The sequence below is a fragment of the Corvus kubaryi genome, unplaced genomic scaffold (genome assembly GCF_017639235.1).
Source record: "Corvus kubaryi isolate FWS band 111438036 unplaced genomic scaffold, C.kubaryi_AGA036_p1.0 37387, whole genome shotgun sequence".
Classification (NCBI taxonomy): domain Eukaryota; kingdom Metazoa; phylum Chordata; class Aves; order Passeriformes; family Corvidae; genus Corvus; species Corvus kubaryi.
Window position 1 is genome coordinate 2584969 of NW_024581129.1, and position 15046 is coordinate 2600014.

A 15046-nucleotide genomic window follows, 5' to 3' on the forward strand; every position below is an offset into this window, starting at 1 on the left:
AACACCGCCTTTTTAAACCCTCCGGGATAGACAGAGCCTCTAACACCGCCTTTTTAAACCCTCCAGGATAGACGGAACCTCTAACACCGCCTTTTAGTGGTAGCGAGTGAGGTGTTACTGTGTTCTTGCTCAAGAGGTGTGTATCTGTGTGGCCGACAAAATTTTCCTCTCTCTACGCAAGACGCTGATATAAAACTTCTTCACCTGTATATATTTTTAGCAAACAAAGAAATTAATGTTCACTGATTCTAAATTACACAATTCTTTCGTTAATTAGTATTCTGTCCTCTCTTGGTTATGGATTTCCTGCTGTTCCTGCTAATTAGTAATTTAAGTCTTTTTAGTATCTTTTTTCCTTTGTCAGGGACTTTCCAATGCTCATATACTGAGTTAGCTTCTTCTTTACCTTCTGGTTCCTGCCAAACATCTTTGTAGTCCATAAATTCTTCACTTCTTGTATCCAATTTCAACAATACATCAGTCTCTCACAGGCCGTACTCATTAAAACATATCAAAGTTAACTTAGCAAAACTTTTAAGTTTCTGTAATTTTCCCAAGCTGTATTCCCACAATACCTGCTCATGCTAAATTTTGCTAAATGCTGGCTAGAAGTGATTTAATACATTGCTTGTAATTAATATACTGGTTATGATTAAATAAAACAAATTAATTATAATTAATTAAACCCATTAATTAAAAAATTAGGGAAGATATATGATTTCCAACAGAGGGACAAGGATTTGGTAGATGGTCATAATCTTTTTAATCTTGAATTTTATGCAGGTATTTGCAGCTGCCTCTGCATGAGCAAGCTCCATATCTCTACATGGCTCCCTTCTGCCTCCTGTGAACAGTGATAATATCACTTCCCTGCCTCCCAAGACTGCTGTGAGTAAATGCATTAGAAAATTATTTGGCTGGGGTAGTCTTTCCCTAGTGCTCTAGTATGATCTGCTCCTGTAGTTGTGACAGTAGTACAACTGCAGTATTTTATAAAACCCCCTGATAGAGGGAGGGGATTCCTCCCCTGCCCTGCTCAGGTGAGACCCTACCTGCAGAGCTGCTTTCTGTTCTGGGGGCTCAGCACAGGAAGGACCTGGAGCTGTTGGATGAGTCCAGAGGAGATCACCAAGGTGATCAGAGGACTGGAACAATTCTGCTGTGAGGAAAGGCTGAGAGAATTGGGATTGCTCAGACTGGAAAAGAGAAGGCTTTGGAGTGACCTGATTCCCTTACCTGAAGGGAGATGAAAAGAAAGGTGGAGAGAGACTTTTTACAAGAACATGTAGTGACAGGACAAGGCAAAATGGCTTCAAACTGACAGAGAGGAGGTTTAATTTAGATACCAGAAAAAAATTGTTTACTGTGAGGGTGTTGGCACCCTGGCACAGGATGCCCCATCCCTGGAAGTGTTCAAGGCCAGGTTGGATGGGACTTGGAGCAACCTTGTCTAGTGAAAGGTGTCCCTGCCCATGGCAGGGGGGTGGAAGGAAATGATCTGTAAGGTCCCTTCCAACTCAGGCCATTCTATGATTTTATGATTCTTTGATTGGCTGCATCTGCTGTCTTTGTGCACACTGCTGTAGGAATTACAGATGCTGGCAATGAGTATACCTAGCTCTGAAAGAAGTTGCTGGAACTTCTGTGTTCCCCACTTTAGTGGCTGCAATTTAAAAATCCAGATTTGTAGTGCACGGTGTGCTGTCGAAGCTGAGATCTGCAGGATCTGAAGAATTTTGTGACAGCTGCAAGATGTGATTTCAGTTTCCATGGAAACTGGCACAAAAATCAAGGTGAAGTGTTGGCTGATTATCTAATAATAAAGCTGAGTATTTAAATATGGAGCTCTTCACCTTCCTTTTGCTGAGACAACTTCCATTCCTACAGCACCCAGCAAATGCAATAGAGGCCTTATGTCTTCAAACTGTGGTCACAGCTTGGGCTGTGTAATCTGCTTTCCAGAGATGAAAGACAAAGTTCAGCCTTGACCCATTCAGCCACAGAGCCTTATGCTCTGCTTTTCAGATAAAATGCTGATTTGTCCCCACAATTACTGCACACACCAACACCATTGTTTATATGACAAATTACAGAGTAACAGAAGTTCTTTTGCTTTACTGTGTGTTTTTCTACTACGAATTTCCAGAAACTTTTTGTTTTCAAATGCATTTCCTTGTAAATAATTCTCATTGCATACTTTTTATCTGCCCACACTTTTGCTTATCACTTGCATTTAATGGCTCTTTGGCTTTGCACTCACTGGTCTCTTGTTTTGAATCAGTGAGTTTGATCGTTTTGCTGAACATTTCTTTTTTCAGGTCATTGATTGCTACGGTTAACAAAATGAATCCTCCTACTGATCCTTGCTACGTCCCACTAATCTCATTGCTATATCCTGAACTGCTCAATTACCTTTTGTCTTCAATTTCAGACACATTTATCAAACCCACAGATCAGTCTTTTGTGCAGGAAGCAGTTTCATACTGGATTCAAGAACACATTCACGTGAATATTGCTCATACTTATACCTCAATTTGCTAAGGCTGTTTAAATTTTCTTCATTAATTTGCTTCTTGACATACCCTTTTAAGTGTACTTTCTCCACTGCTTATTTTTTGCCAGAGATGTCTTTCTTTCTAACCTCTATTCTTTTCTGCTCTTGGTGTCTTCCAGTATTTGATAGTGTTGACTTTCTACTTTGCAGCACTTTATCTTTTCTACCCTCCTGAATCATTTGACTGCTTCGTTCACTCTAGGCAGAGAGTAGGAGCCAATATTCTTCTGAAGGACATTTGCTCTGTTTTTCTCAGTAGGAAATTGAGGATTTTCTTAGGTCTGTCTTTTGTATCTCTAACTCCATGTCCCACTTTTTTTGAAGGGGGGTTGATACCTGCTTTGCCAGGTTTGGCATGATCAGTTGTATCTTGGCTCGGACATATGGAGAACACGAAGGCAAAACCCCAAAGCAGCGAAGTCCATGGCCTAACACCCCATGATATGCTTCGGATCACCTGGGTATTAATTCAAAAGGGGGCCAAGCAGAATTCTTACTCCTTTGATATGGTCTGTTTCAAACCCAAAGGATCTCAGTCTCATGTGTCTATAACTGAGTCTGCTCTCACAGATATTTTCTTTGCTAGGAGTACAATATGGAGGAGAAAGGGCTTTTTACACATTCATTAGCATGTCAAGGCGTTGTCTTTAAGTGTATTACAACAGCAAGGGCCACATGTCTTTCACAAATGTAATAGAAGAAGCTCAGACTAAATTCTGACCACAGAAACCCCTGTGCAGTCTGTCTAGGGCTCTGTCATTCTGAGTTGCATTTTGCATATCAGAAATCTCTTCTTTCCAGTGCCCAAGGACCATGTAGCCATTTACAAACCACACTGGCATCCCAGAACAAGTCGCTGTCTTTGGCAGGGGTTCAGAGGGCTGGGATCTCAGGAATAAAAAATAAAACCAAAGCTCTCAGGCACAGTAGCTTCTTTTCTAAAAAGAGGCACATTCATAGCAGTAACTGAATATGGCTGAAGATAAGAGTTTGATACCAGAGCACTGAGAAAGAATAGAAGGGACACCACTCCTAACCGGCAAGCTTTCTTAGAAATACTGTTTCTCTTTGGAAGAAAAGCCGAAAGAAGCTCTGCTTTGGAAGGTACATTTTCACAAAAACTTGTGTTTATAGGATTTGTTAGCTTAGATGATCCTATTCTATTTTAAATGTATCAAGTTAATTAAGGGTCATGTAATTTCTTTCACAAAAGAACTGAAGCTCCGGGCTCCTCTGAGGAAACACAGTTGAACATGTGAAATGAGTACCCCAAAAACCTCATGGTAAGTCCCCTCACATTCAGACAATTATCTTCCAATCATTTGAGAAACTATGAAAAACCCCAAGCCCACAATACCCACACACTTTAAGCAGAGGTGGGGAGGGTGTGTCACATTTAAGAAAAGAAGTGGACACAAAGGCACTTCTGTTCAAAAGCCTCCAGAGCATTCTGAAATGCCAGCGGGCAAAGCCTGGCTGAGCCAGAAGCTGACAGTAGATGATAGTCTGCAACAGGCATGGAGTTTACACAGCCTTGAACATTGATTAGGAATTGGAATTGAACATCTTTTGCTGAGTAGCTTTGAGCTACTGGTTGTTGCACTTTTTGGAAGAGGACCTGTGATGACTAGTTGGGGAGCAATATGAGAAAAAAAAGAAGAATGAATAGCCTAAAAAAGAAAAGCTACTTACACAGATTAGAGTGGTGTTCTATTTTAGAAAGTGGTGGTCATGTGGAGGTTTCTGCAGGACCAAAGTACTGCTGGCAGGTGAGTGAGTAGGTCACCACCACTGCAGTCTGACAGAAGTCCATTAGCTTAAAAAGGGGTCTTTTAAGACAGGAAAAAGGACAGCATAATTAGGTAGTCTGGTTCATTGGAAACACCTCCTCTGTTTTCAACCTGGACACATCAGTTTCTTGGTAGAAGAAACACACATTCAACAGCATTTTGGGTGGCTTCCATTTCCAGTAATATTGTTGTACATAGGAAATGAGGTATGTTTGTCTTAGGCATTTTCTTCTTTGAAACAGACAGCAGAAGGAACAGAGAAATTACAAGAGGTAGTGAATTTAGCAAACCTGCACATAAAATAATCTTTCATGAGAATAAAATGCTGCATTCACAGCTGTAAATGTACACACCCGTATAAGTTAAAAATACAAAGCTACTTTTATTGTGTATCTTGTTCTTTTTAAGTTGAGAGAATGAAGTACTCAAGTGCTGGACTTAAAGTGGTGAACCTCATTGCATTGGCAAAACCAAACCATTCATGCAGCACCAGACTTTTAACTTATCCTACGTGAGAAAGTTAGACAGTTAGTGCAATCAAAGTGCAATTGTGTTCTTCACAGTGTGTACATTTTGACTGGCCTGTAAAGTGAATGTAGAAGTTCATGACTCTCCCAGGCAGCTTCTTTTGATGGTTGAAGAAAACATGATCTGCAACATACTAGGCCACAGCCTGACTTGGAATGATTAGACCGGTGTTCATGAGACAGTGGAGAAAAGTCAAAGTCAGCTACCTGGAAAAAGAACATCAAAAATATCATTCTTAGTTCAGTTCCCACTGGCTCAAGTCCAGCAAGGATACATTGGGCTACAAACCATTTTCAGTCAGTCACTAACTTCAAATAGACTTCTGATTTATACCTGCTGTGCACATGGCTTATAGACAGTGTCTCTAGAGGTATATAATTTATATTGTGGCACAGTGTAAAGCGTATTGGGTACTTTCCAAAGCACCATGAAAGCTACCTTTGATTTGAGAACTCATGCTTATTGCAAACACCTTTTGGAGCAAGTGAAAGGTATATTAGAGATGGAAGGGAGCTGGGGAGAGGAAGGCCACATATGAGGGGTAGGTAAAAATTTACGGCTGCTTTAGGTAACATACCCCTCCTTTTTTATTATCCTGTATCCTCTTGCACTATCTCCTTGCTTTCTTTCATGTCACTACTCTGAGGCAGATCCTCTGGAAGGATACTTCAATGCAAGGATCTGCTTGGGAATATTAACAAACTGCCCATTATTATTCTGGCAATTTAGAGTTCTCTGCAACAAGCCAGAAGCATGCCTGTTACTTCGTTTGCCTGCACTGATTGGATTTTTTGGTAGAACAGACTACACATACCAGAGAAATGCTCCCTCCTGCTCTGTTTGTCTGGGGATTAAAGAACTTTTCATATCAGATACCTTTCATGGCTGAAAGATACCTGATTACTATCCCAACTCAAAGTAAGAGTAACAGAATACCTCCACGAGATCTTTTTGTTGTGTGTTACTTCGAAAAGTTGTGTACAGCACCAGTACCAGCATCACTGAAACCAGAGCAGTGCAGAGCAAGACAAAGAAAGCTGGGTGGATTCCTAGGAAAAAGCACAAGGACACATTCCTGGAGTGACACAATACCCCCAAAAAAGGCAACAGTGAGAAGGAAACAATGAAGAAGTTTTAGGAGTACTTTTTGGAAAAAGGAGATGTGTGTAAGGGGGAATAAACTTTTCAGCCCAGATCACTCCAGGTTTTTCTGAAATCTCAGGAGTGGGAGGGGGTTGTAAGGGTCTTTCCCTTTATGCCCTCTTTTCTCTTGAAGAGCCTAAAAACCTCCACCCAGTTACATATGTCAGCCCTTGACTCCCCAGGCTGTTTGTACCTCTGTGGTACCCCAAGAGGACAGGAAGGACTCTCACCTCCACAGCAGCTAAGAGCATCCAGCACAGAGGATTCAGCCCTGAATGCACACCAGTGCCTTCTGGAGTGAGCTGCCCTGTCTGTACACAGCTGGCTCACAGTGACACGGTGTGACCAGCCTGTGTCACAGCCTGGCTGTCCCCCATTCTCTTCTCTTGGCCATTTAACCACTCTCTCAGATGGTTTAGGGACCCAAGAGAGGCATGTGTGACCCTGCAAGGGGGAGCCAGCTGGGGTCACAGGCAGGAGGGACAGAGACTTGTAATGAAATGGAGGCCTAGAAAAATGTACCCTTGAAAATCCATAACTAAACTAAGCAAAAAGAATTGAAACTGCTTAATTAAGGTAGTGTTACAGATGCATGTGTTTTCCTAATTATCCTCTCCAACTATTTAAACCAAAAAATACGTCATTTAAGTAATACAGCCTTCCCAGGGTACTTAGTAACTTCAAGACACTCTTGGGACTAAGGGTTCAGCAGAATACAAGAAGCTCAGAGCAATTACAGCAGACACATTATAAATTTTCATTTCCCTTTTTATTCTTCTCCTTTTAGGGATCTATAACACATTCCTGAAACCTCATCCGCAGGCTGGCTAATCCACAATTGTCCCTAACCTGTTTGAGACTGCAGGTTCCCTGACAGGTGGGACTCCGTGCTGCTCAGACTCCCTGGTCCTCACCTGCTGGCCGCACTTTGATCCCGTGGTACGTCTGCAGCATCGTCACGCCGTTCTCCACCCTAACGCTGAGGCAATACTGTCCCGCGTCCCTGAAGGTGTGGCTGAGGTTGTAGCAGGAGCCACTGATCTCCACCAGATGGCATTTGTCACCTTCAAGTGGAATGCATTCGGATTTTATAAGCCAGCATAATGCCAGTGGTGGGCTGAAACGACAAGAGAAAAGAGGCAAAATTAAAAAAAAGGTGAAAATGCTGCAAAAATTTCAGCAAAGAACTTGGTTAAAATAGCAGAATAATTTTGAAACTAATGACGTTAATCTAAACACAAATAAAGAAGTAGTTAACTGCACAGTTGTTTGGTTTATAGCATTTGCCAAATGAAAAAGTTCTTTGTGATGCTTCTATAAAGGCAAGCCTTTCAGCTGAGAGCTGAATACCTGCAAGGGTCAACAGCAGGCCACTGTGTGTAGAAAATAGTGCTTCTTCCATAGTCCTTCTTCAATAAAGATAAAAGGAATCTTTTTTCCCTGCACTTCCAAGGGAAGGTTATTTTTCCTTTGTCCTTCTCGCACAGAAATCACTGTCTGTACCACTGAAGCACATCCAAGACTGTTCTAATTTTAAAAAACCCACAAATGAAACTGCAAAGAATATAAGATGAGCTCTGTACAAAGGACTAATAGCCAGAAAATGTAAGTAAGTTTCAAGGATCACAGCACCCCTTACATTAACAAAAGGGTTTTTATTTGCCATCAAGCAATTTAGTGCAACCCCCTTCATGGCCATGTGGCCTCTCACCACATCTAATTGAAGCCTTTTATTTACCCTTCCAGATCCCTCTTTCAACTGATTCTGCTTGAACTCACCTTATGCACTATAGACTTTGATTCTGATAACAGCCAGAGCTTTTCTTTACCCTATTTTATTACAATTTTGTTTCTTATCTCTTTACAATGACCGTTGGCTAAAGAAAGCATTGTGTTTTTGTGTTTATCTCATTTTCAAGCTTTGTTTTTGATAACCCATCTCTTTGTCACTGCATCTCTATCTTAAGCTCCTCTTGCATCAGTGCCAGTCCCGTGACTAGGAGGTTACCAAGCCTGCTTTCATTGATCTCAGGTTTGCCTGTCATAGTTTTTGGCTGTTCACATTCACTGGTATGCCATCTCCAGTTCCCATTCCTGCCGATGTGCCTTTCACTTTCTGAATGCAAACTGTGCTGCTTTGTCTGTTGGGACTGTTTATGCCTTTGGCAAACGACTCTGTGTTTGGGTGCTGCTTGCTCCAAAACTCCAATGTGTTCTAATGCTGCAACTTGAGAGAGCTTGTGCTGGGACTGAGGTGCTCACAACTCTCCTGTTTTCCTATAATCCTTGCTGCATGGAGCTTCTATATCTTATCCATTTTGTGGCAATCATAACTTTCCCAGAATTACTCCCCAAGCCTATTAATCCCCTATGCCCGCCAAGTTTGCTGCTATGCAACAGGACTTGGGATATATTTTAATTTAATAGTGGGGAAATTGGTGAAGGACAAAAATTCAAAAGGAAGTTTTCAGATGTGTTTTTCCCCACTATATCTCTGGCTACTTGTCTTTTAACATTCTCTTTACAAAGATAAAAAAAATAACATTTGCTTTACATAGGAGAATTCTAGTTTTCTGTAAAAATGCAGGTTCTTTCAGGCTCTAGAGCTCATGGTATTTCAAGTCAGGAAAATGCAATATTCAATGGTATTTTGCGCAAAGAAAATTTTTTTTTTTGTTTGTTTGTTTTTTGTGGTTTTTTTTTTTTTTTACGTAACTTGTGTGGGGTGCAACTGACTATATTAAGGAAACACTGGGGGAAAACACAGACAATTTTTGGGAGGAAAGAAGTTGTGCTTTCTACTTACGTGCCGTTGATATGAAGAGATAAATTCAGGTTTTCCATTACCTGAGTCTCTCTGGAGCCCACTACGTTAATACTTTTAACAGCATCTGAGAAGAAATGAAAAGGCAGCATGTCACACTCCACATGTAAACTTGAGTCTCACTGGTTTCCCAGTGAAGGTTTTTTTCCACAGACTTGCAGATTGGAGCTCCATCAGTCACACAAATAATACTACTTGTCTGACACCCCGCAAGGAAACCTACCAAGAGAGATGATGTAAGTTCTCTGATATTTTCTGATTTCTTTTTAATATGTATAATCAGCTTTTTGAATTCTGTGCTTGTTTACTCCTGAAGCTGACCAAATCAATGAGACTGTCCTAATGCTTGATTTAACTAATTTATTGTTTAGGGATAGCTGATGTCAATTCAACAAACAAATCCACTATAAGTTACCATAAATACTTTATTGTTTTATTTGTATGTGAGACTTTTACAAAAGACAGTAAAATTCTCTGTAGATTAAAAAGAAACTTTTTATTTATTATAATACTATATATAATATATATGTTATATATATATTATATCTTATATATATCTTATATATAATATAATATAATATATATAATACTATATATATACTAAGATTTTATTTATTTCCACCCATTTTTCTACGTTGGAAGAACATGAAGATGATTTTGCCCTGGAAACACTCCACTGAATGATGTTGGCCAGTCATTGCATGTGAAACAATGTTGAAGTTGTGTTACCATGTTAAAGCTAGATTGTATCTGTACATATACAGCTACTACAGATACAGGATTGAAGGTGCAAGAGGTTTCATAATTACCCAAGAGCTCCAGAGCTGTGGTAAAGTCACCAGTTTTCTGCATAATTTCTCTTTCGTGTATGATGCTTCCAGTTTGCTCCCATTCAGCTACGACCTTCAGATGCACTGTGCGATTCCCCACGGAAGAGCAGTTGCAGTAGACAAAGGGTTCCTTGGTAATCTGGTAAACTCTGTGTGCAACAGGAAAAAATTTAGAATCAAAATTGCCTTTTACCAAGTGCTTGCATATTTCTGGTTTAAAAAGGGACAAGGTCTAATATATTTTCTTTACAGACAATGCTCCAGTGTCTGTGATTCTAAATTCTACCCTATGTCCATATCAATGAGGATTTATGTCTGTGGTGTTACCTATAGAACTACAATTAGTATGAAATCCAGAGGAATTCTGTGCATTTTAAATTAAAGAAACTAAAGATAATGCTAAAAGAATTTACAAAATGGAATAGGAGTAGTCAGTAAATTATGAAAACAACTTTTATAGCAGGCAGACTATTAGCTAACTGATTTAATTGGGATTTTTCTCTAGATGAACATCTGAATCAGAGCCATCTTGAATACTTGTTAAAGCAGACAAAGTAAGCACACCTACCCATCTCCAAAATCCCAGTTGTAGACAAATGATGCTGACTGGAAGTAATGACTTGGGTCATGAAGAGAGAAAGAAATCCGGGTCACTGTGTCTGGGGAGGATCTAGAACCATGTGTGGTAACTCTGCTGTCTTCTATCTGGGCAAGGGTGAGGTTACCCGTGATAAATTCTGCAGAATAAAAAGAGGGAAGAAGAATGACAGCATTCTTCCACAGCATGCTCTGTGTGTATATCAAAACATTCTTTGATGATGTGTCTTTCTGTGTCCTAGTCCAAGAGGTTAAGTGTATTTTATATCTATTACTCAGTGTTGTCACATATGTTAATGAGGCAGTGAAATTAAAATATTTATTTAGGGTTATACAACTGGTAATGATAAAACATCTAATAGAACTAGGAGAAAAAATCCCAGACTGATTGAGCTCAATATAAACTTTTACTATTGATTTAAAAAGAACTGGTATTAATATCAAGCATCTAGATTCAGAATCAAGCCAGTATACCCATTCTTCATGTTTGGAACGGTGTTTTTTGTGTTTTGTGGGGTTTTTTTACGTAGCTTTTTTCCCCCTTGGTTTTAGCTAGTCTTATAGAAATTAGTATTTGACTGCTATGAGCAACAGATGTGCTATATATTGTGAATACAAAAAGGGGAGAAGCTTTATGTCTATGAGAGGTTCTGTGTTTGACTTTGTTTACAAGGAGTGGCAGACTGATTTAAAAAAATCCTCTTTAACCTACAAATAAAGATGTATTATGATGAGACATTTATCAGCTCATTATAAAATTAATGGGCTATTGATTACCAGTAACAGACTCTTACCCTGTTAACAATTCATTAAATCTGGTTAACTGTTTTCTGGGTGATGCACAAATAATAATTGCAATTACTGTTGGAATGGGTCTGTCAATCCCTGTATTAGAGATTAGGTTAACTGCAGCACACCAGTGGTTAATTTGTAGAAGAAAGAGCATATTTATAGTTATGAATATTCCCAGTAAGCTGAAATTGCACTCAGCAACATTTTATGCAGCCGTGACTTCACATCCAATTTCAGTACACTCGGACAGAGCTTTAAAAGAAAATGTAACGCTCTGCTGTGCTGATGGCCTAAGATTTGCTGTGTCATGCAACAGGGGAAAGCAGCAGATTGTCACTGCTGATGGTCATCCTAACTTGAGGTCTAGAAATGCTGGAGAAGAAGCATTGTTTTAGCAGTCTGGACGTCACTGACCCATGCTGATGGGTGAACTGCAGCTGCTGAAGCATCTGGTTTCCAGCTCAGTTTCTCTAAGTGACAGAGGCAGGAAAACACGGGCAGGATCACCCTTTCTTCCTGGATGTAGAGAGACTAGAGTGTGGCTCTAATGGTACTGATTATACCATTCCACCCAAACCCACCTTCAGCCACAAGTGCTTACAAATCCAACTCTGTTGTCAGAGGCCATATTTACACTGGCTTTCACCCTGCTGCTGGCAAGGGCATATATACTGAGTTCCTGGAGAGGTACAGGCTGTAAAGCCATTTTACCTGTAATCTGAAGCACGGTGATGTTTCTCGCAACCGGCCGACACAACCAGCAGTTTTTGTGAGTCACCCAGACAGAAATGGGGAAAGTGCCTGGAAATTCACCAGTCACATTAATTATGGAAGTAAACCGCTGCTCAGATTTCTCTATCAGAATCAGAGGAGCATAAATCCAGTTAAAGTGATACAAGTTTGATGTGACATTTTTGTTCTCCATTCTTAGACTGGCCTGAACAGTAGCTTGAGCTCCTGTTGTGATGGGACCATTGTTGGTTATTTCCAGACCATACAACTCTGTGGAAATCAGAAGAAAAGAAGTAAAACAAACCTTATTGTACTGCATTTTAAATTTTATTTATTTATTTATTTACACTTTTTAACTAGTCAGCTGTAGTTATGTGACTCACAATGACACTCACCCCATTAAAGGCTTTACCACCATATTTTTTACTGTTTTAAAATCTGGAACAGAAACTGTTGCATGTGTATATGACTTCAAACAAATAGCAGTAAGCAACATGTCAGACTGGGTCCTAGAAATGTTCATAGTAGAAGACAGCTTCAGACTAGAACATCGCAAAAGCTTTGACGAGGTTTTACACCCAGAACTGGGTTCTGGCTGTAGGTTCATTGTCACTAATGATCTAACATGGTCACTAGACTTCCAGATACTGGAAGAAGCTCAGCTCTCATCTGTGTCCTAGAAAATGTGAACTTTCAAAATCAGGTGAGATTTCATTCACTAGATTCCTTTGCCAGCTCTGTTGACAAGTCCCTCTGACTTTCCTCATAAGTAAACATTAAAAACTCAGTAAATACATCTTCTGTGCTATGGTCCACCTTACATTTCTTTTTCCAGGGAAGGACCAAAAATCCCAAGGCAAATTAAAGTTGTACCATGCTCCAGTGGCAGATCAGTTGCTGTCCAGAGGCACCTGGACAAACTCAGAAAGTGGGCCCATGGGAACATCATGGGGTTGAACAAGGCTGAGTGCAAGGTTCTACACATGGATTGGGGCAATGCCCACTATTCAGTACAGGCTGCGGAGATGAAGGGATAAAGAAGGACTTGGGCAGTGGTGGATGAAAAGCTGGACATGAGCCAACAATGTGCACCCAAGAAAGACAATGATATCCTGGTCTGCATAAAAATCAGCATGGCCAGCAGGTCAAGGGAGATGTTTCACAATAAGGGTGGTGAAACACTGGCACAGATTGCCCAGTATGAACATTCGAGGTCAGGTTGGACAGGGCTCTGAACTACCTGATCTAATCGAAGATGTCTCTGCTCATAGCAGGGGATTGAACTAGATGAACTTTAAAGGTCTCTTCCAACCCAAACCATGCTATGAAACAGCAAGGCATGAGAGGTGCAGGACAGGACCTGTGATACTGAATCAGCTCTGCTGCTCTGAATGACTCACCATTATCTTCTCTGCCATGTTTACTCAACTACTTCAGATCTTGCAACTACTGCAATAGGCAGAGTGTGAGAGAGGTTGAGATTTATGGAAAGAATACATTAACTTTTTCAAAAAAATAGCAGTGCAACAACATTAAAGGTTGTGCATGTGTTAAACAAGAAGTCAACCCCCAAGCCCCAAAACAAAAGGAAATGCAAAATAGCTGTGAATTGGGACAGAGCTGGGAACAGGATCTGGTTGCTTGCCTTCAACACAGAGCATGTTCCCTTCCCTTCATCAGAGCTCTCCCTGGCTCTCCTGTCATCAGCAGTGCTGGGCAGAGCAGCAGAGCTGGGGGTTTCTAATGTTGGTGCCTTTCCTTATCCTCTCTTTCAGGAGCCACCACACTGCTAACAGGGACCTGAATCTGTGACCTTCAGAAGTTGTATTTCTCACTCATCCATGACCTCGAATGTGAAAGGAGCATTGGGGCCAGCTAACTCCCTTGCTGGCTTTTCTGCCCCCATCAGCTTGGACGGGATGAAAGGGACTGCATTTGTGCCTGCATTCTTTTTTACAAATCACAGGTGCTGAGCAATTCTGGAGGCAGAAGGACTGTGAGAAATGAACTGTAACGTTACTGCCTGCGAAAGAACTCCACTGTTCCCATTTCACAGCACAAGAAATGGCCCTGGGTTCAATTTTTTGAGTTAAAAGAGAAATGCTTGTGTTTTGATGAAATCTGGCACAGGGAGGTTTCATGTCTCTAGAAGAATCAGGCTATGCTCCACTTTGTTTCAGCAGAATTCAGGAAAAAAATAGCCAACTAACTCATGCTTATCTAGCACTTCTCCTTGGAGGTTATCATGGTGCTTTACAAATCAGGGCCATACCGGCCTGAGAGGTGCAGCAGCTGGAGGTTCAGTGGCTAATCCAAGGTCACCCAGGGAGTGACCGGCACAGCAAGACATTCCATCCAAGTCAGGGATTTCTGCTACCTTTCCGACCTGTCTCTGCAGAATGGAGCTCTGTGAGTCCCACAGCGAGGGACAGCGGCTGCCCAGGTGTCTTGTGACCCGCGGCGCGAGGTCAGCGGAGGAAGCAGAAGTGCAGCTTTTGAGTTAGAAGTGCAAAGCAGAACCCCGGCTGCCCGGGATGCCCCACCTTCACTGCAGGCACCAAGATCACAGAGCCTGAGAATAAAGTCTGGGGTGGTGGGAGCGTGCCAAGAGCTGCTTCCATCCCTTGTCACATCTATCAAGCTCGGGCAGGGAACCCCCCCACAACAGTGATGCAGCTCACGTCTGAGGTCTGAGCCCTCGCCCCCCGCACCCCTCGCCCGCTGCCCGGCGGCGATACCAGCGCAGACCGGCGGCCCCTTACCTGCGGCCGGGGAGCGACCGTGGCCGAGCTGCAGCAGCAGCAGCAGCAGCAGCACGCAGAGCAGCTGCCGCATGCTGGGGGCCGCGGCTCGGTGCCGCCGAGACCGGGGCTGGGGCCGGCTCTCGAACCGGGACCGGGTCTGGCCGCGCTGCCCCCGCGGCACTGCGGCTCCTCTGTCCGCGCCCCCGGGACGCTCCCCCGCGGCAGCGCCCAGCCCGCCTCTCCCGGGGGCAGTTCCTGCGGGATCGCGCTGGCAGCGGGACCGGGCTGCAAAGCCGCCGGCGGTTTAAACAAATAGTCAATAAAACCCACAAACGCCTCACATCTGCCGAGGGCGTGGGGACACGCCGGAGCGTTTGGGAAGGGGTTTGTGCTGCGCTTTGGCGGCGCCAAGCACATATACGGTATTTCTGAGGTGGCGCGGGGACGCCTCTGCCGGGGAGGTTCGGCTGCTGTTACCGGTCCCGCAGCGCTCCGAACGGCCTGTAACGGGT

General features: G+C 42.3%; 1 protein-coding gene and 1 long non-coding RNA gene across 5 annotated transcripts in view; one reads left to right on the forward strand and one right to left on the reverse strand.

Moving 5' to 3' along the window:
- Window positions 1–14641, forward strand: part of LOC121669055 — a 23277-nt gene extending 8636 nt beyond the window's left edge. For 2 of the 4 annotated variants that reach the window (XR_006017596.1, XR_006017594.1), the window contains exons 2-5: window positions 784–888; window positions 6803–9075; window positions 10175–10384; window positions 13566–14641. This is a non-coding gene — a long non-coding RNA (uncharacterized LOC121669055). Of the gene's footprint in view, window positions 889–6802; window positions 9076–10174; window positions 10385–13565 lie in introns of all 4 variants that reach the window. The other 2 variants (XR_006017595.1, XR_006017593.1) reach the window with 2 other exon arrangements.
- On the reverse strand, window positions 4421–14721 carry TMEM130 (transmembrane protein 130). Its single transcript, XM_042037528.1, has 8 exons — window positions 14553–14721; window positions 11770–12060; window positions 10238–10406; window positions 9649–9818; window positions 8822–8906; window positions 6930–7132; window positions 5809–5921; window positions 4421–5078 (listed from the first exon to the last, which is right to left on the reverse strand). The coding sequence occupies exons 1-8, from the start codon at window positions 14623–14625 to the stop codon at window positions 4902–4904; spliced, it is 1281 nt and encodes a 426-aa protein (XP_041893462.1). The 5' UTR covers window positions 14626–14721; the 3' UTR covers window positions 4421–4901.
- Between the last annotated feature and the right edge of the window lie 325 nt (window positions 14722–15046).

Coding starts and splice junctions, on each gene's coding strand:
- TMEM130 (XM_042037528.1), bottom strand. CDS start 14,625: ATGCGGCAGCTGCTCTGCGTGCTGCTGCTGCTGCTGCTGCTGCAGCTC. Junction 7,133..8,821: donor TCTCTTCATATCAACGGCAC/GTAAGTAGAAAG, acceptor TTGTCGTTTCAG/CCCACCACTGGCATTATGCT. Junction 5,922..6,929: donor GATCAAAGTGCGGCCAGCAG/GTGAGGACCAGG, acceptor GCTTTTTCCTAG/GAATCCACCCAGCTTTCTTT.